This window comes from Ornithorhynchus anatinus, chromosome 2, assembly GCF_004115215.2.
Source record: "Ornithorhynchus anatinus isolate Pmale09 chromosome 2, mOrnAna1.pri.v4, whole genome shotgun sequence".
NCBI lineage: Eukaryota > Metazoa > Chordata > Mammalia > Monotremata > Ornithorhynchidae > Ornithorhynchus > Ornithorhynchus anatinus.
Genome location: NC_041729.1, coordinates 137,042,996 through 137,063,636, shown reverse-complemented (window position 1 = coordinate 137,063,636; position 20,641 = coordinate 137,042,996). Strand labels below are relative to the sequence as shown.

The window sequence follows — 20,641 nt, the reverse complement described above, 5'->3', positions numbered from 1 at the left end:
TTACAAATCTTCCCTCCTTCAAACCCTTCCTAAAATCATATCTCCTCTTAGAGGCCTTCCCTAACTAAATGCTTATTTCCCTTACTTGCCTTCCTTTCTACATCTCTTATGTACTTGGATCTGTACCCCTTAAGCCCTTGGTATTCTCCCCACCCTCAGCCCCACCACACTAAAGTACTTGTCTTTTTATTCTGCCATTCCCCCTATCTGGAATTTATTTTATTACCTGTCTCCCCTTTATACTGTAAGCTCCTGTGGTTAGGGATCGTGCCTACCAACTCTATTGTATTGTACTCTCCAAAATGACTAATAAAGTGCTCTGGCCACGGTAATGCTCAATAAATAACACTGACTGTGAGTGAGCTGGTGAGCCAGCAATTCAGTGCTTAGAACTGTGTATGATGATGATGGTATTTGTTAAACGCTTACTATGTACCAAGCAAATAAGTCCTTAACTAATCACAATTTTAGAAAAAAGTCACCAAGCCAGTGATCCAGCAGGCCACGGCCCAATCCTCAGCAAGATAGGGAACAATTAGCCCCAAAATGGCCCCCCATGTATTTATACAAGTGTGGCCCTCTCTGAGCATCTATTTGTCTAGGGAGAACATAAGACCAGACAAGACAAGTCCATCCAACTACATCTGTCAGATATAGGCCTGACTATTTGTCCCTGTCTTCCACTCCCTCTGTCCCTTCCCACCCAGCCTAGAAACATTCATTAAGCAACAGGAAAGAGGCAGCAGCCCCCAATCCCTGGCTGATCCTGCTCCCTAACCCTCCTTGCTCCTGCTCCCAGGTCTCAGGAAGGCAGTTTGGATCCTCCAAGGTCTCTGGTCAAGATGGAACCTCCCTATGCTCGGCTTCATCCTTGCCCTCTCCCTTCCCCTCCTGCTGCTCCAGCTGTTTTCATGGAGCTCAGGTAAGTAAGCACATCCAACCCCTTCCTGCTTTCCTAATGGGTTCCAAGGCCCAGGGGTGCAGTCCCAGGAATTTCCACTTTGCAGTCTGCTGAACTCTATGCTGACCTTCTTAACTATTTCCTTCCTACTCACCTCTCTGTGCAGTGTTAGAGAAAATAGTGCCTGGGTAGCAAAATTCAATGAATACTTTTAAGTTCTGTGTTGCTGATGAAAATCTTTGATTTTGGTAGGTTTTCTGGGTGCGGTCTGGTGCATAGCTTCCATATCCTCAAGTATTTATTGAGTGGTTTGATTGATTGATTGTTTACTGTGTGCACTGAACTGTACTAAAATTGTACAAAACCATTCATAATCATTTGCCTTTGTTCCTGTATCTGTGCCTTAGAACACAGTTATCTGCATATGACCATCCCTGAACCCCTATCTAAAGAATTTGGAAAGCACATTCGCAACCTGTTGCACTGGAAGTGTTTCTCATTAGTTTGGAAGCATACCCTAAATTCAGTTCACAGATCTCAACGTGGCTTAGTGGAAAGTGTCCAGGCTTGGGAGTCAGAGGTCAAGGGTTCTAATCCTGGCTCCACCACCTATCAGCTGTGTGACTTTGGGCAAGTCACTTAACTTCTTTGGGTCTCAGTTACCTCATCTGTAAAATGGGGATTGAGACTGTGAGACTCACGTAGGACAACCTGTTTCCCTTGTATCAACCCCAGCGTTTAGAACAGTGCTTTGCACATAGTAAGCACTTAACAACTACCATTACTATTATTATTATCTCAATTAATTTGCAGTATTTTTTTAGCTCAAATTTGTTGAGCTCCAATTCTGTGCAGAGCATTGTAATAAATGCCTAGGAGAATACAATAGAGTTAGTAAAGATAATCCCTGCCCTCAAGGAGATTACAATCCAGTGGGAAAAACTGACACAAAAATAAATAACATATGGGAGGGAAACAATAGAGTGTAATGATTGTATATAAATGCTAAAGGGGAGTACCCAAGGGCTTGGGTAATGCAGAAGTGTTTAAGTGGTATTTGGGGGAAAGCAGGATGGAAAAATGAGAGATTAATCAGGGAAGGCCATGTGGAGGAGATGTGCTTTTAGAAGGATCTTGATGGTGTGGATACCAATGGTCAGCTGAGAAGCAGTGTGGCTTAATAAAAAGAGTGTGGGTCTGGGAATCAAGAGACCTGACTTCTAAACCTAGCTCTATCACTTGCCTGTTATGTGATCATGTGCAAGTCAGTCAACTTGTCTGTGGCTCAGTTTCCACATCTGTAAAATGGGATGACCAATACCCATTCTTCTTCCCCTATAGACTGTAAACCCAATATGACACAGAGACTATGTCTGATCCACTTATATTGTATATATGCCAGTGCTTAGTACAGTGCTTAGTAGATAGTAAGCATTTAACAAATGGCACAATTTTTAATTATTATTGTGGGAAGGGAGAGGGTGTTTCAAGAAAGAACACAAACGCTGAAGATGAGTTTAAATTGACCCTTTCTCCTGGAAACACTATCTAACCTTGGTTTCCCTGAAACCTTGGTTTCATCTGGCTCTCCTCCTACTTCTCTCATCACTCCTCAGTTTCTTGAGAAGGTTGATTTGGGCACCCCTGGTTCCTGGGGGTCAGGGTGGGGCATCCCCGGTTTCTGACTCCCAGGGTTGATGTTTCAGATGCAGTTTCCCAGCAACTATCTCCCTGGATGGTGGTTCCTCCTGCGATCCTGTCTCTCCTGGCTGGTGGGATCTATTTCTTGTGGGGGCAGCACAGAATGAAAGGTAATGTGCATCCAGAGGGGCTTGTGCTGGGACAGGGAAGGCCACTGGTATACCCAGGGATGGGGAAGTTGAGGCAGAGGGATTTGGGAAGGGTGGACAGAGAATAGCTGTGAAATCAAAGAGGTGGAAGGGGAAGAGAAATGAGATGGACATGGGACAGACCTGAACGAGAAGAGCTGATATTGAAAGAGTCATGCATGGACCAACTCCTTGGCCTTGGGATCAGGGGAAAAGGAGAAACATCAATGTGTGACTTCTTCCTGGCATCCCTCTGTATCCTTCTCCAAGGATACTGGAGCCGGTTCAGTTCGTGTCAGCTCATCCCAATGAGGATTGTGATTGGAAGGAGGAAAAGGAAGGGTGGTACAGGGCTGAATGTGGCAGAGATGAATCCGTTGCTTGTTTCCTGGAAGAGGCCTCACTGGGCTCCCCAGGGAGCAGTTTACTGGTCAGTCAGAACCTTTATGTGAAAGCTTGCTTCTCCTTTTGTCCCAGAAAGCCTTGCTCAGCAGCTTCATGGAGAAAAAGGTAAATTTCTGGGTCTGATGGAGTAAAGATAAAACACCCAGCATCCTGCTTTTTGAGCCCTTTGATGAGCTTGGTTGACCCTCTCCCCATCCCCCTGCCCTCTGGGTGAGATATAGGGTTGTATATCTCACACACACCCACACACACACACACACATACACACACACACCAGTGGAGGGACAACACTGAGGCTGGAGATGTTCTTCTTGGAATTCTATTAGTTTGGGAGCCTTAGGAAGAGAAGTGGTGGCCCCCAGTCAGTGGCCAGCACTATGTAAATTTCTCTGTTGACACCATCTGTGTCCAACCTAATTGACTTGTACCTACCCCAGCACTTTGAACAGCTTGGGCTACTGGACAGAGCATCGGCTGAGAGTAAGAAGGTCCTAGGTTCTAATCCTGGCTCCACCACTTGTCTGCTGTATAACCTTAGGCAAATCACTTCTCTTCTCTGTGCTTCAGTTACTTCATCTGCCAAATGGGGATTAAAACTCTGAGCCCCATGTGTTATAGGGACTGTGTCTAACCCGATTTGCTATCTTGCTCAATCCCAGCACTTAGAACAGTGCCTGGAACATAGTAAGTGCTTAACAGATATCACTGTTATCAGAATAATAACAATAATGACTATTATTATTTTTATTATTAACAAATAGCAAAAAACGTCAAACCTGCTTCAACAGGAAGCTTAAGACTCTACCTATCATTTATCTGTCAGCTAGCAAAGGCACCTAGCTATAAGGGAATCATTCTGGCCATTCAGTCTGCAGTTACTATTTGCTTATTGGGGCTTCTAATTAGAAGCCAGGTAGTGACCATACTGATCACTATTTTGGTAATGTTGAGGGGTTGAGGGGAAGGAGAGAAGAAAAGAGATAGTGGAGGAGAGGAAAAGAAGGAAAGAGAGAAAGAGAGAGTTAAAATAAGCTTATTGCTGTGATCCTTGTTACCATTATCCCATTTGGCTAACAGGACTGTGCCACTAGGAAACCATTAGTGAAGAGACCACACAGCAGAGTCATGGCTTACAACAGATCATATTTATTAAAGCAACCTCTGGCTCCACATGCTGGGGTTCACCATCCCAGCGTAATCTGGCATTGACACATGAAGGCTTGTGCCTTTTATGGCTATAGAAATCCAAACATCCAAAAGCTTCCTTATCTTCACTTCATAGTTCCCACTCCATCTGAGACTTCTGTATGCTCTGTGAGCTCCTCCATTCTTTTGTGGTAGCAAGCAGGAGCATGTAGGAATCTCTTCCCAAAGGAATTTCCTCTTCATTTGATGCATAAAGTTCTGATTCTTCCAGCCTTTAGTTGAGCCATTTGGGGTGACCAGTACATCAGCTCGCTGATACCTGGGGCAGAATCAATCCCTGATGAGGAGATTTCGGGCACAGAATTCAAGGGAAAAGCAGGCATGGAAGACACCTATCCTTGTGGACAGGGATTGTGCCTATCAGCAATATTGTGGTCTCCTAAACACTTAGTATGGTGCTATGCACAGTGTAAGTGCTCATATCATTGATTGATTGATTGACAGGGGAACCACAGGAGAATAACTTGGAACTGTTTGTGAAAAGATCAGAGCAAGCCGTGTCAACCTTGGAGGGTCAGAGAAATATGGCATCCCCAGGGAGACGACCCCAAGAGCCAGTGAGGCCCGAGAAAGAGGAGCTACAGGAGACAGTGGACACCTTATCAGGGCATCAGACGTCAACTGAGGATGCTTTATTGCACATCACAGACCTCAAGGAGAACCACATGAATCTCTCTGAAGATCCTCTGACCAAAAGAGAGAACCTTCCAGATAAGAAGCTTCTGAGCTTGGCATCGGGGGGTTTGGCCCTGCAAGGGATCTATCTGACCAACAACCCTAATGATCTGTTGGACCAGCGAGAGGCACTGATCAGGGTTCCTGAGGACTTCACTCTCCTTGGCGCAGAGGAGCAGTCGAGGTTTGAGAAGAAGGAATTTTCCTGTCCTCAAGCAGAAGCCACATTCACACAGTCAATGGAAAAACTGGGCATCAGTCTTAGCTGCTCAGAGGAGGGCAGGGGGTGGAGCTGTGAGCTGGAAATCAGGTCTGATTTCAGCAAATCTTCAGAATCCAGAAGCAGCAGCAGGTCCTGTTCTGAACACACTTACAGCTGCACAACCCAGTTCAGCTATGTCCCATTGGCCTCTGCTCATCTTGCGCAGGAACAGATAAGACTTTCCCAAGAGGCTCTTGAGGAGCTCAAATCCATCGAGGATCTTGTGGGCCTCGCTGAGGGTCCAGCCAGGCTCCATGCCCTGAGGAGCAAGTGTGAACGCTTCTTCTGCAGGTTCGGCTCCCACATCAACCAGGGCCCCCTGCACCTTGGGGGGATATTCTGGTGGAAAGCCGTGGTGGAGGGCTTCAGGGAGGAGCAGCGGGAGGACGTGAGGCGACAGACGTGTAATGCACTGGAGTCTTACATCAGGAGCGGCTACAGTGACTTGGGTATGAAGGTGACAGCAGAGGTGGGGGGGTCCCTTTCAGAAATATCGTTCAAAAGTAAGGAGACCAAGAGCCTCCAAATGGACATCCAGTTGTCTGTAACCATGACAGGTGGCCCCTCGGATGTGAACTCTCTTACCCGTTGGAAGGCAGGGATGGTAGCCAGTAACAAGACCTGGTGTGTGATTGACCGAGGCCACAGACTGCTGTCCGTGTGGGACCTGATCCTGTCCAATCACAGACAAGATTTTCAGGATGTTCTTCAAGTGAGTCACCAGCTTGTGGAGGCCTATACAGCACTGACTGGCAGAAGTGATGGGATTCCATGTGCAAAAGGTTTATGGAGTAAGGAGGAAGAGTTCAGTTCTTTCTTAGCAGATGTAAAATCATGGGAAGTCACTGACCCTGAGAAGCAGTTGAAGAAGTTGGTGGATTTCATGCAAAAGCTGAAGGAGCAATCGAAAAATGATCATTCCTGGAGTCACATCTGCCTCTCAGATCGGGCTGTGCAGGATTTCCTGGTGAACACAGCCACCGTTTGCAAGGACCTCCCTCCCCAGGACACCAAACTCACTCGGTCCCACCTGCGCCTCCTCCTGGACCCTCATGTCCACTCCGTGCCAAACTTCCCCCAGGCTGCCTGGCTCCTACAGTGGGTCTGCAACCGAGAGGAGACACAGCGGCCCCGGACCGATGGCTCTGAGTTTGCTGAATTCATCCAGATCCTAAAGGAAATCCAGAAAGGTGTCCTCAGGGTGGACCCTGACTCTGTGTCCCCTGCATCGATGGAGGAAGCTCAGAAACAGGCCACAGCTGTGGTGGGATCTGCACTCAGTTCCCTGCTGCAGATTCTCAGAGCCACAGACCAATCAGACACGGAGCTGCTGCTCCTGTCCATTGCAGCTGCAGCAGGCTACGTGGCAGAAAGCCAAACCTTTGGGGGCCTCCTAGGGAGGGAAGAGACAAACTTCTTGTTACAGGAAATGCCAAAAGCTCATGAGACTCACTTGGCCCTTAGAAGGCAGTGTGGGCACAAGGCACAGGCCTTCCTGGTGCTCACAGGTCTAACCATCACCTCAGGGCCCACAGCCCTGTCCCACCAGCAGAAAGAGAAACGTTTGAGTGTTATGAGAGAGCACCTGGGACAGTCCTTATCCACAGAAGTTGCCGATGTCCTTTCCCGAGCAGGTGTCGATTGGGAATCTCTGGAGAGAAACCTGAAGTCCTTCATCATGGGAGATGGTGAAGTTGCAGTCAATTCTCTGACAAATGACTTGGGGAGAAGAGAAAAGGAAAGTGTCTTTCAGGACAAGAAACAGATGAATGGCCCAACCACTGGAACCAGAGACGAGCAGGCAGGAAGTGTTAGCGAGCAGGGAGAGAGAGACAATCGAGACTTTCTGAGCCTGATCCAGCAGCTGGGCCTGGACCGGTACTACCCACGAAAGATGGGCAGAGCTGATTTCCATCTGATTTATAAAGCCTCCGTGCATGACAGTCAGCCCCACACTGACCAGGAATTACCATTTTATTTCCTGCAAAAGCTGCTGATGCTGGACTATCGACTGAGGTATCTGGTTTGCAGGGATGATGGGAAGACAACATTAATGGCAACTGAGTCCCTGAGCCCTACAAGGAACAGAAGTAACTCCTCAGACCCTTTTGAAGACCTTCTTAACATGAGTGAAGTAGCTCTTGACTCCCCTGGTATCACTAAGATACATGTCCACCCAATGGATGTCCAGATGGCAATTTTCCACTGTGCAGACGATTTCACTAGACAATATATTTCAAACAAACTTTCGATCTGTCAATTTGCTCTTCCATTTGTGGTACCCAATAGCTGTACTTCCCAAATTGAATTTCCTCTCTGGTCTCTGCGACAAGTCAAGAAGAGCTGGCGAAGGGTGGAGAAATTAGGGGAGGAGAAGAAGATGAAATATAATAGCAAACTGATTTGTGAAACAGCCACCCCAATTGTGTCCTTCCTAAGAGTTGGAAATTCCTTCTCCTCATCCAAGTCCCAGCTCCTAAACTCACTGCTGAGTAAACAGAAACACGACATATTTTTCCACCGTCACTGCAGGGGGAGCAGCAAAGATGTTCTCCTGATGGGAGGCGTGGTGGAGGTCTGCTGGTACTGTCCTGGGGGGAAGGACGATGACAGCTTTGATAATTGCATCACCTTCACCAATCTCCATGGAGACGCCATACAGCATGAGGCCCAGCTCAGATTTCTGCAGGAAATCTCTTCCGTCACCGTTGTCCTGTTGTCGGCTTTTGAGGAAAGCGAGAGGAACAGGCAAATTGTGCGTGAGCTCTGGCGATTGCCAAAACCTTTAATCTGCCTCTTTGATGACAGAGAGAAGATGAAGGGTGGTAAACGTGGCCTGAAAGTGAAAATTGGGATTAAGAGCCGAAACGAAGCAGAATTAATGGAGGAACTGAGAGCCACAATCACACACCTCCTGGAGGTTCAGGGAACAGCCCTCAGTCCCGTTGGCTGTGCCGAGATTGCTCGCCGGCATGGGTTCCTCGTAGATGAGGACCGGAAGGAATGCAAGGAGGCTGAAACGCTCGTCCAGACGCTGGTGTCTCTCCTGACAGAAAACAAGTTGTCAGCAGTGAAAGAAAAGTTTCTGCCTCTCCAAGGAGAATTATGGCACCGGTGGTGTAAAAAGGACAGGGAACTCAGCCATCTGCGAGGGAAAGGGAACAAAAACATTGAACAACACAGGAGTGAGATTGAGGCAGAAAAGCAGGAAATCCGGAATACTCAGCTACACAAAGCATTTCCTCTGAATGATCTGATGAGGTCTGTGGTTGACATTCTACAGGCCCAGTCAAAGACAAACTCCAAGCTGTATTTTCTGCAGTGGCTGAGCATTTTTATGGATAATCTGACTGCGGGTCATCTGGAAATCCTTCAACAGAAATATGATGGACTCTGGTCTCAGATGCCAATAAAAAAGGAGAAAGGGTCAGACAGTGACCCGGGGCAGCATTTGCAAGGTAAATTAGAAGTGATCTCCAAGGAAATAGATGACTCTACAATTGGGATTGATCACTTCCTAAGAGAGATTGGACAGATTTATGAAGCTGTGGATAAACATTCACCTGAAAAGGACACCCTGATGCATTCCCTTCCCCAGATTGCTGCTGACCTGATGGTTGCTGGGTATCCCCTTGAGCTTATGGATGGGGATGCTTCCTATGTGCCCCTGAAATGGGTGGCAGCTGTTTTTGACAGGTTAACTGAAACCCTGGGAGACAAAAGGCTGTTTGTGCTTTCTGTACTGGGTCTCCAGAGCAGTGGGAAGTCCACACTGCTGAATGCCATGTTCGGTCTGCAGTTCGCTGTCAGTGCTGGGAGATGCACCCGAGGAGCCTATATGCAACTCCTCGAGGTGCAGGAGAAGGTCAGGGAAGACTTGGGCTTCGACTTTGTGCTTGTGGTAGACACTGAGGGTCTCCGGGCCCCAGAGCTTGCCAATAAATCACTGAATCATGACAATGAGCTGGCAACCTTTGTCATCGGCCTCGGTAACCTGACCGTGATCAACATTTTTGGAGAGAATCCTTCGGAAATGCAGGACATTCTGCAGATCGCAGTCCAGGCCTTCCTGAGAATGAAGAAAGTGAGACTTTCTCCCAGCTGTGTGTTTGTGCATCAGAATGTGGGGGAGGTCACGGCTAATGATCAGAATAGGGAAGGACGCAGGAGGCTCCAGCAGAGACTGGATGAAATGGCGGCGGCCGCGGCGGAGCAAGAACAGATTTCCGACATCACCCGGTTCAGTGACGTGATCCGGTTTGATGTGAACACCCACGTCCATTTTTTTTCTCACCTGTGGGAGGGGAATCCCCCCATGGCCCCTCCCAATCCCAGTTACAGCCACAATGTTCAGGATCTGAAGAGCTGGATTCTTACAGTGGCAAAAGAGGAATCTCAAGGCCGCATCTTGCGGCTGACAGGTTTGAAGAACCGGGTCCAGGATTTGTGGAGAGCCTTGGTAAATGAGAATTTCATTTTTAGCTTCAGGAATACTCGGGAGATTGTGGCCATGAGCAAGCTGGAGACAGTGTATAATGGCTGGACCTGGAAGTTGAGGAGTCACACATTGGCCTTACAAAATGAACTGAACAACCAGATTCAGAATGGAAAAATAAAAAATCTCACTGCGTGTCATCTTGAGGGTCCAGTGTCAGAGAAATACATGGCTATCCAACAGGAACTTGAAAAGTATTTCGATGAAGATGAAGATAGTGAAATACTGATTCAGTGGAAAGCGAGTTTTGCAACTAAATTGCAAATTCTTAAAGGTATGCTTGTCTCGGAAACAAGAAGAAGAACTGAGGAACTCATTACCTTCAAAATCAGTCAGAGTGAACTGGACAAGAAGAAATCAGAATATGAGAATGAGTTGCTGGACAGGAGCAGAGAGCTTGCTCTGTCACTACAAGGTAAAGAATTTTGTGAGAAGGAACTGAGAGTGAAGTTTGATGACGTCTGGTCAAAGTGGGTCACGAAACTGTCCTCCACTCTTCCTCTAGGCAATGATCCTGACATCAGCTTAGATTTGGAGAATATCCTCTTGAACCATTTCCAACAGGAACATAACATCGCAGACATAATTGGAGATATTTCCAGAAGGGAAATATTCTCCATCGATTACTCCAAATATGTGAAAATGAATAAGAAATATCATATTTTCAATCTCAAATTGTACAAATTCACACTAGAAGAGGGTGATGAAATGAATATCAGAAAAACTACTGAGCAAATCACGGACATTGTCAATGAAATCATTGGTTCCAAAGAGAAGCTGAGGGCAGGCTACCATTCCAGTTTCTTCCATGAAATTCTGAGAGCAATAGACACAGAGGTGGATTCTGCATCTCGTGCTGAAAGATATACTTTTACAAATCAGTATAAGTTAGATTTGTCCATGCATCTATGCCAAACAGCAGTAGAGAGATTCCGGAAGATGCACAAAGCATTCAAGAGAGCAAATGATCCTGTCACCTACCTAGAAAGTAAGAGGGAGGATTTTTTCATGAGTTTTAAGATTTCCTGCCAAGGAGCCATCTCCATCACAGATTTTGCTGATTTTCTGTGGGATAAAGTATCTTCTGCTCTCCTTAGAGCAGTCTGGGGCAAGACAGCCATCGATCTTGCTGGCGACATGAGATCTAACTTCTTGGCCTTCAAAGGCAACAGATCAAACCTGGAGAAACACATCCTGATCTCACTGGTGAAAGAAGAAAGCTTTGAGAATTATTGGCAGTACATCCACTCTCCCAGGGCATTTTTCAAGAACTACATTAAGAAACGGGTTGAGGCTTACTGTTCAGCCCGAGATGGGAAAAAGCTGAAGGCTTTTGTAACTCGCAGTGTTCAGAGTTTCAAGGCAGACATTCTCGCAGCTATTAACCAATCAACAGATGCTACCAAGACCAGGAATGGGTCTGTGTCCATGTGGCTGGATGAATTTTGTCAACGCCTTGGGGGTCGCTTAACCCTTCCAAGAGGAGACCTGAAAAGCATCGAACATCAGGAGATCAAGGACATCGAATTCCTCAGGGAGGCAGTGATCAGAGCTGTGAATGGCCCCCCACCTCCCGCCCTGCAGATGGGGGAACCAGACTGGGCTGGCAGAGCTATGGAAGAAGTGGTCCCGAAGGTCCAGAAGATGCTTTCTGACCAGCTCTGCGGCTGCTGGAAGCAATGTCCCTTCTGCAAGGCCATCTGTACCAACACAGTCACTGATCACGACGGAGACCACAGCGTCCCCTTCCATCGCTCTAAGGCAGTCAATGGCTTCAACTGGCATCAGACAGATAACTTCTCCATTGATTTTTGTACTAGTTCAGTAGCAAGTGATTGTAACTTAGTGTTCAAGGATGGCCGAAGCATCCCGTACAAGTCGTATCGCCAGGCTGGAGGGGAATATGCCACGTGGAGCATCACCCCAGACACATCCGCCCAGCCCTACTGGAAATGGTTTCTGTGCCGCTTCCGTGCCCAGTTAGAAGAGAAGTACAATAAAAGATTCAAGGGCCAGGGTGAAATACCTCATGCGTGGACAAGGATAACCAAGGAAGAAGTGATTGCTGATCTGAATTCCCTATAGAGCTTGAATCAATCTGTGATACTTATTGAGTTCTAACAGTGTGCGGACCTCTGTACTGAGCACTTGGTTAAGTAAAATACGAAAGAGTTTGTAGACGTGATCCCTGCCCTTGAGAAGCTTACAGACTAGACTTTGCAGTTTGTGCTGTTACTACCGAACATCCGAACATCTGAAAGCATATATTTCCTACAAATTTTTTAAGTGACTTAGGTGGCTCTGCAGTTGGATCACTATCTTTCCCAATGAATGAGGGGAGTTGCTGTTCATCATGACAAGTGGGATAGTAAAGGACAGGACAGTGATGTCACTGGATGGAGAAGTTGCAAACCTCTCTGAGTCAGCTCCTGGAGGAGGACTCTTCACTTTATAGCATGAGGATTCCCATTCCCCCACCCTATTGTCAGCTGTGTGACTGTGGACAAGTCACTTAACTTCTCTGTGCCTCAGTTACCTCATCTGTAAAATGGGCATTTAGATTGTGAGCCTCACGCGGGACAACCTGATGACCCTGTATCTACCCCAGCACTTAGAACAGTGCTCTGCACATAGTAAGCACTTAACAAATACCAACACTGTTATTGTTGTTGTTATTGTCCTAAACGAGGCCCCATCTAGATAAAGGACCATGGGCACAGCCCTACACTCCTTGCTGTGGACATGGTGGTGAGATCAGGAGGAAGAAGCCCTGGAGGGCTTGAATGTTTATTCTCCCTACTGAACCCACTGATGCCCTGAGACCAAGTGAGGGGATTCCTGGGAGGGACTGGAGACAAGAGGGACCAGAGATGGGAGCCATATCTGGGGTATACCCAACTGATCAGATTTCAGGGAATCAGAGCCTACTTCTCTGTGGCTTCCCATCCAAATACCTCAAAATAGGAGCAGAGCCCAAGTCATTGAGGGGTCCCCACCTGCCCTGGTTGCCCTCCTTGCCCTCTTACCATTTGTATAGCCTGCATCTGGTCTTCCCTGCCACCTCTGTCTTCCAGCAGTCCCTGAAATGTTGGGCCCAGGACCAAATTCCCCTATAGTGTCACCGTGCCATCACCTGATTTCTACTGTGCTCTGCTAGTTCAATAATGTGCCTGCTTTGAAACCTTACACCTTGATGCTGAATGAGCCAAGAACCACGTTTTAGAAACCAGTTAATCAGATGGACAGGTTTAAAATCTCCATTCATCTAAAACTTTGGCCTTCATAAATAATTTTCACCTTCATTATCACTGGTATTGATTGAGCACCCTAACCCTAACCCTAACCCTAATTAGTTTCTGTTCAGAACATTGCTCTGAAAGCATAGCGCTGTGCAAAGGTGTTGTGGGTGGGGGGGATACCCTGGAGTAAGAAAATATGATCCCAGTCCTCAAGAAGATTATAGAGTGTCAGGGGAGGCAAACACAAAGCAAATGCACAGAGAGAAGAAGAGAGGAAAAATGGAGATTTACATAGGTGATTAAGTAGTAAAGTTTGTAAATCAACATGTTCAGAAGTGTTATGGTGGGGGCAGGGCTGCCTCAAGATTTTCACTCACTTTGAGAAGGAGTAAAATATGCAAGCCTCACCCAAGCTGGTCCTCAACCGAGCACTGTGGACAGCTTGGCTCTCAGACACTGATTTTAAACCTGCTACCAGTTTGGTCCCAAAATGGCAGCCATTTCTGATGACCAGACAGGAGGACAGCCATGTTTAGGAGGACCAGATGAAACTGTCTCCACCAGGCAGCCCCCTGGGGCAATAACTTACTTCACTTACTGTCTGACGACTTACTGTCTCTGTGGAATCAGCCCCAACCTATCGACCGATGACTGCATGAAGAAAACTGAGGGGATAAATCAGCTTCAGTCAGAACACACTTCTTAGAGCCATAATTATTCATGGACTGAACAGGACTGAGTGGAAAAATAAAAGTGCTGAGCAAAACAATAATGGATTACTATTATTTTCTGTGAAAAACCGAGATGACACTTTCTCCCACCCTCTGTTTTCCCATTCCTTCAAAGCAAGTAGCCCAAGTGAAAAGAGCAGAAAGAATAAGAGTAGCCAAAGTAGCCAGAGAAATCTGAGCTTTGCTAACTTATGAAGGCCCAAGAAATAATTGGCCCTTGGTGAACTTCTCTGACCATGCTTCACAAGATTACAGGATCGTTTCGTCCTTTATAGGCTGTTTGTGAGCTGCACACTCTGATTGGTTCCCATATACGGGATTTTATTGATGGTCCTCTGCGATGGGGCGGTGATAAGGGAAAGTAGTGGTTGAAGTCTCTGACCTGTCCTGACCTGACAGAGTCTGCTGGAACCCAAGGATTGTCCGATGGGATCTCAAAACACCTTTCTAACAAAACCAAATAAATTCTCTGATAAGCATATCAGCCCAGGCCCATAGGCCTGGGGCCTGAACAAAATCAGGCTATTGGGGAATAAGACCATAGCTCTAGCTCAAGCACTGAAGTCCCTGGGAAGAGTAGAGTCAGTTTTTAGATGAGGAGTCTGTGAGTGACTGACCTTGGCTGGCCTCTGAAGTCTATGAAATTGAGAGCTAAAAACTGACTACAAAGTATCCATGTCTTTCACTGATGTGCTACCAAATGCCTTTCCTACCATAAAGAAACAATATTAAACACGTTACTTCCATGGATCCACTGTAATTTCCATTCCAGTTCTGAAAGCTAGCTTTGCATCACTATCTTCCTCCAGATCCAGTAACACACAGCATAAAACCTTGTCCCAGTCTGTGCTCTGAGGCTACTGGAGTCAGGCCTCTGAGAAGAAAGACACAATGCCACAGAGGATTTCCAAGGGCCTGGGAAGTCTCCAGAGCTCAATGTTAGAATCAACATGGACCTTTAGGGACGTTCCTGTTGGGAAGATGAAAGCTCCTTGGACTCCAACCTGTGACAGTCAGTCAATGGTATTCATTGTGCGCCTACTACGTGCAGAACATTTTACTAATTATTTGGGTGCATACAATAAGGTAGGCAAGCAGGACACCTGCTCACAAGCTTACAGTCTCGTGGAGGAGTAAGACGTGAAAATCAATTTACAGGTAGAGAAAGCACCTGAGTCTTGCTCCAGGAGGGCATAGGCCTGAGCCATAGGCCAAGGGGACATGATGGCCCTTATTGGTCTCCCTGCTATTCCTCCTGGCCCCGGAGTGGGCTAGTTGAAGAGGATTCTCCACCCTTCTCCACTCTTCTACATGATTTTCCAGGTCTCCTTCTTCCTCTCCACCCTAAGACTACTCCCTTCCTGAAAGGAATGGTTATTGCTATATTGTCCTCACCCAAGCACTTAGTACAGTGCTCTGCACACAGTAAGTTCTCAATAAGTATGGTTGACTGACCGCAAGGCCTCATTACCTCCCTGCTGTATTGCTATACCATCTTCCTCTCTTGGTCTCCCAGTTCCAGCTTCTCAGCTCATCAGTCCATCCTACATACAGTTTTGTGGATCATCTTCCTAATACCTATTCAAAGCACATAAAACTTAGGTGACCTCAACTCCTCCCTCTTCACTGAACAAAACTTCCTCACTCCCATGCCTTCCAGAGAGAAATGAAGTGACTTGCCCAAGTTCACACACCAGAGAAGTAGCAGACCCACTATTGGAACCCAGGTCCTTTTGACTCCCGGGCCTGTACTCTGTCCTTTAGGCCATGGCACTTCTCATATGTATACATGTACATAAGTGCTGTGGGGTTGAGGGTGGTTGAATATCAATTACCCAAAGGTCACAGATCCAAGCACATAGATGACTCAGAAGGGAGAGGGAGCCATGGAAAAGATGACTTAATCGGGGAAGGACTCTGGAGAAGTATTCTTATGTTGTCTTCTCTACCTGCCCTCCCTTTCTTCCTTCACATAACCCACCTTCCAGTTCACCAGTGGAGGGTCAGCTTCGAATCTTTCCAGACTTTGGAAAAGGAAGCAGTACGGCCTAATGGAAAGAGCATAGCCCTGGGAGTCAGAAAGACCTGCATTCTAATCCCAGCTCAGCCTTTTGCCTGCTGTGTGACCTTGATCAATCACTTCACTGGTCCTCAGTTTCCTCATCTGTTAAATGGGAATTAAGACTGCGAGCTCTATGTGGGATAGGGACTATGCCCAACCTGATTATCTTATACAATGCCTAGTAAGCGCTTAATAAATACTGTTTTTTAACAAAATCGGACAGGGACTTCCCACACAAATGTCCCAGGCTTCCTTTTGCTCCAGGAATGGAACAGGCACAGGCGACTCAAGGAGAGATATGAAAGGCAGAGTCAAGAGACTTTCCTCTGCCTGAGACCTGGAATGCTTTTGGATTGCACTGTGATGGGCATGTTCACTAAGTCTGCTGTATTGTACTCTCCCACGTACTTAGTACAGTGCTCTGCACATTATAAGTGCTCAATAAATACCATCGTTTGGTATGGGAAGCAGCATGACTTAGTGGAAAGAGCCTGGGCTTGGGAGTCAGAGGTTGTGACTTCTAATCCAGGCTCCACCACCTGTCTGCTGTGTGACCTTGGGCAAGCAATTTAACTTCTCGGTGCCTCTGTTCCCTCATCTGTAAAATGGGGATTATGACTGTGAGCCCTGTGTGGGACAACTTGATAAGCTTGTATCTACCCCAGTGCTTAGAACAGTGCTTGGCACATAGTAAGCACTTAACAGCTACCACAATTATTATTATTATTATGACTTTCAACTCAAAGCCCCACCTATTTATGGTACTTGTTAAGCGCTTACTATGCATCTAAACACTGGGATGGATACAAAATAATCAGGTTGAACACAGTCCCTGTCCCACATGGGGCTCACAGTCTAAATAGGAAGGAGTAGGGTTTAATCCCCATTTTACAGATGAGGTAAGTGAGGCACAGAAAAGTGAAGTGATTTGCCCATGGTCACACAACAGACCACCGGTGGAGTGGGGATTAGATCACAGGTCCTCTGACTTCCAGGACTGTGCTCTTTCCACTAGACCATGCTGCTTCCCTCCTCCCTCTTCCCTGGGGCAATTCCCTGCTTCGAAAGTCCAGCGACCTTTTCATTTAAAGTTCTTTTTTTATGGTATTAGTTAAGCGCTTACTCTGCTCCAGGTGCAGACAGCATTCAAGAGGCACTATAAAGCATTCCTTTAAGGGATCATCTTGAAGGATATCACTTAATTAGTATTTAATAGAGCAAAATGGGCCATACATCATGGCCTCTGTTCTTATAGTCTGAACTGCAGAGACAGGTACAGAGCTCTGATGCCAGAGACTTCCTGCCTCACTTTTACTTTTGTTTTCAGAAACAGTCCTAAGAGCTCAGCCCCAGATCTGTGATGGGGAGTATCTGTGGCTCACTGGAATAAAATTCTCCCAGCTTGTCCATTTCTCTCTTCAGTGCTGACCAGCGGTCCTGATGTTTTCAGAATGGTTGAGGGAGGGTCCTTGTCCCTGCAAAAAGATTGATGCCATTTGGGGATACTCAGCAAAGTGAGTGCTTCTTCCCTTCTCCCTTCTCCCTTCTCCCCTCTATCTGACCTCTTCTCCTTTGCAGTGGCTGGCTCTACTGGCAGTCCCTAGGCCTGCCCACCATGGGTTCTGAAAAGCATCCTTCTCTGGTTTCTCCTTTCAGAAGGACCTCCAGTAAGGAGTGGAGATGTGGGGCAGAGAAGGAGGCATACACTGGAGCTCTGGAGCCTGCTTTTCTTGGTTGTTGGGACTTTGAGTTTCTCAGGTCTCATGAATACCAATCCCAGGGTCTTTCAGGAGGACTTTCAAAAGCAAAAACTCTAGGAAAAAATGCTATCAGGATGTGGGGGAGGTAAAGAGCTCCCAAGGGCAGGGGATATGACAGGTCTTGGAGGAAAAGATGAAGAGAGAGGGGAAAATGAGCTAAAGAGAGGACAAGACAGCTGGAGGGAGAGGAGAGATAGGGGAAGGGCAGCTAGAGAGTGGAAAGTTAATTTCATTATGGGAAGGGCAGCTAGAGAGTGGAAAGTTAATTTCTTTTCTCAATATAACTCTAGTCCACTTCCTGCCTGTTTATCCTGCTCTAACTCTCACTCTACCCTTCCTCTTCCCCACTGTCAAACCAACACTATCACAACCACAGTCATAAAAATTTCTAGACCGAGGTGACATGCAGCCTGTTGTGAATCTTGATCCATTGCCCAGAATGTCAGAGGTGGCAAGTATCTATCACCTTTCCTTCCGGGCCATTCAAGTTTCCGGTTTCGGCTTGTCCAGTCTCTGTCTCTTCCCCCGACTCCTCCATACCTAATTTGTTTGGCACCGGATATGGGACACCTTCCTCATTACTGGCTTGGGATGTCTAGTGGTTTTGGTTGCTGGGGCAGACTCCCCCCATAAGTTCCATTTTGCTAGCTCGGACAGTCACGAGTAGCATTTGACCTTCAGATGGTGGATGCCCCAGTTCAATCTGGAACAGTTTCCCACATGGTCTTTCATCAATATCTTACATCTAGGGTCACTCTCCCCCAGCGAACCTACGTTTTTCTGACTCAATTGTCAGATATCTGTATTGGTCACTGCCTGACTTTATGACCAAGACTTTGAGTAAAATATATATGACTGTCCCTCAGCCTCAACTCTGAGAATCCAGGCTCAATTTCAGGTCCAAAACTACAAATATTGAAATCTGGGCAATGGTCTTGTTAAATAATCCAAATCTGAAGGTGTTCCACCCCACCCTTACACACTCCCTCCCGATCCCAAACTGGATGCTCAGATCTTAGGGTGGAGGTCTACAGTAGTGACTTTCACACCTTCAGGGAGATATGGGCAGGTGGATGCATTTTCTGGTACTGAAGCTGTATTCCAGTGTTCTGTGCTCAGGTGGCTATAGCTCTATTTACCACCACCACCCTCCCCCGCCACCCCCGCCACCCCCCCAGCCTCCACCCACCCGGTTATGCTCAAATTTTTATTTCTGAATTCCTCATCTGGTTATGCTCAAACTGTTTAAACCAAATCACTTCCCTCTCCTCACTTTGGTCTCAGTCCCGTGGTCAACTGCACACCAATACAGCAATATCACGAGCAAATCCCAAATAGTGCCACTGGCCCTCCCCACACATTGCTAGATCAATAAAGATCCTTCCAGAAATTATATGAAACTAAAAACAGACAATAACTAAGCACTTGTGTTTCTCAAATCTTCATCTTTATATCCTTTCTCCTTGGACCAGGTGGTCTGCCAGTAACATGACCCTTATCCTGTTGTTAACTGTTGTCCAGCACAGTTAACTGGTACTTTGTGGAGCAGTTAAGTAATGATCACTTCACTGGACCTGTCTGGAACCCGGAGTAATTATTATTATTATGGTATTGTAAAGAATTTACTACGCGTCAAGCACTGTTCTAGGCGCTGGGTTAGATACAAGATAATTATGTCAGACTCAGTCCCTGTCCCACATGGGGCTCACAGTCTATGTAGAGGTGAGACCAGGTATTGAATCCCAGTTTTACAGTTGAGGAAACTGTGGCACAGAGAAGTTAAGTGACTTGTCCAAGGTCACACAGCAGGCTACTGGCAGAGTGTGAATTAGAACCCAGGTCCTATGACTCCCAGGCCTGCACTCTTTCCCCTAGGCCACTCTGCATCTCTACATAGTAATCTCTATGTGTTGGCGATCCTCTACCAACTACCACGGTTCAGAACCTTGGTGAGTAAAGAATTAATCCGAGGGGATAAACTGGGCCAAAACAAGTTTATTCCACTCCTAACTCCCACCCTCTGTCCCAATTATAACGCCAGGAATTCAGAAGTGGCCGTCGATCCCTCGAGGGAAGGGAAACGCGCCAAGTCCTTTGTTCTTCTCCTTTTATGCTTTGTTATCCTGTCCGTAGGCATTGTGTCGCTGCCTGATTGGCCTGAGTGTTTGTGGCGACTCCAGGTCAGCTCGCCCTTTGATGATAAACTGTTATTCGCTGTTAGGTGCTGGGGGAAACCTCGCGCTCGCTTGGGGCTTGAAGCTCCCCCTAATGTCCTCTCGCGCAGTCAGTATATAATAATAATAATAATGTTGGTATTTGTAAAGCACTTACTATGTGCAGAGCACTGTTCTAAACCCTGGGGTAGTTACAGGGTAATCAGGTTGTCCCATGTGAGACTCACAGTTAATCCCCATTTTACAGATGAGGTAACTGAAGCACAGACAAGTTAAGTGACTTGCCCACAATCATACAGCTGATGCCAGAGCCGGGATTCGAACCCATCACCTCTGACTCCCATGCTCGGGCCCTTTCCACTGAGCCATGCTGCTTCTCTATCTGCCTTGGACTGCCCACTCACTGTTTTTGGGCCATCCCTCTGTATCCGTCCAGGGCCACCCTCCCTCATATGGAGTACAACAGAGTAATCTGTTGTGTCTTTTGAACCTGAACAAAATTCTAGGAAGATACATTCTTAACCAAACAGTTCTTAGGCAGTTAAGTACCCAGAAGGCTCAGACTCCAGATGCAACTGATAAAGTTTGAAATAGTCCTTTCCCAATAATATTTAGCAATAGCGCATATTCCAGATTATTGTCCTTATGTTGTTAGTCCCCAAATCTCTAGGAACCAAGACCTACAATTTTCCCCAGCCCCTTAAAAGGAAACGCAATTGCAAAGACAAGATGTGCAGACATCCAGACCTTTCCTTTTGCACATGACCATATATCTGATTTGCTCTCGGAACCATTAAGTTACCATCACCTCCCTGTATGGCAGCTGTGATTACACAAAATGCTAAACATTTACTTGCCACTAACCCCAAACACCAGGCTAGATTCCTGTATCTGGCACACAC

General features: G+C 46.7%; 1 protein-coding gene across 1 annotated transcript; it reads left to right on the top strand.

The window, feature by feature from the left end:
• The first annotated feature begins 4,865 nt into the window (after positions 1-4,865).
• On the top strand, positions 4,866-11,858 carry LOC100079073 (interferon-induced very large GTPase 1-like). Its single transcript, XM_007667547.2, has one exon. It carries the CDS (start codon positions 4,866-4,868, stop codon positions 11,856-11,858), a length of 6,993 nt encoding a protein of 2,330 aa, XP_007665737.1.
• Positions 11,859-20,641: the final 8,783 nt, after the last annotated feature.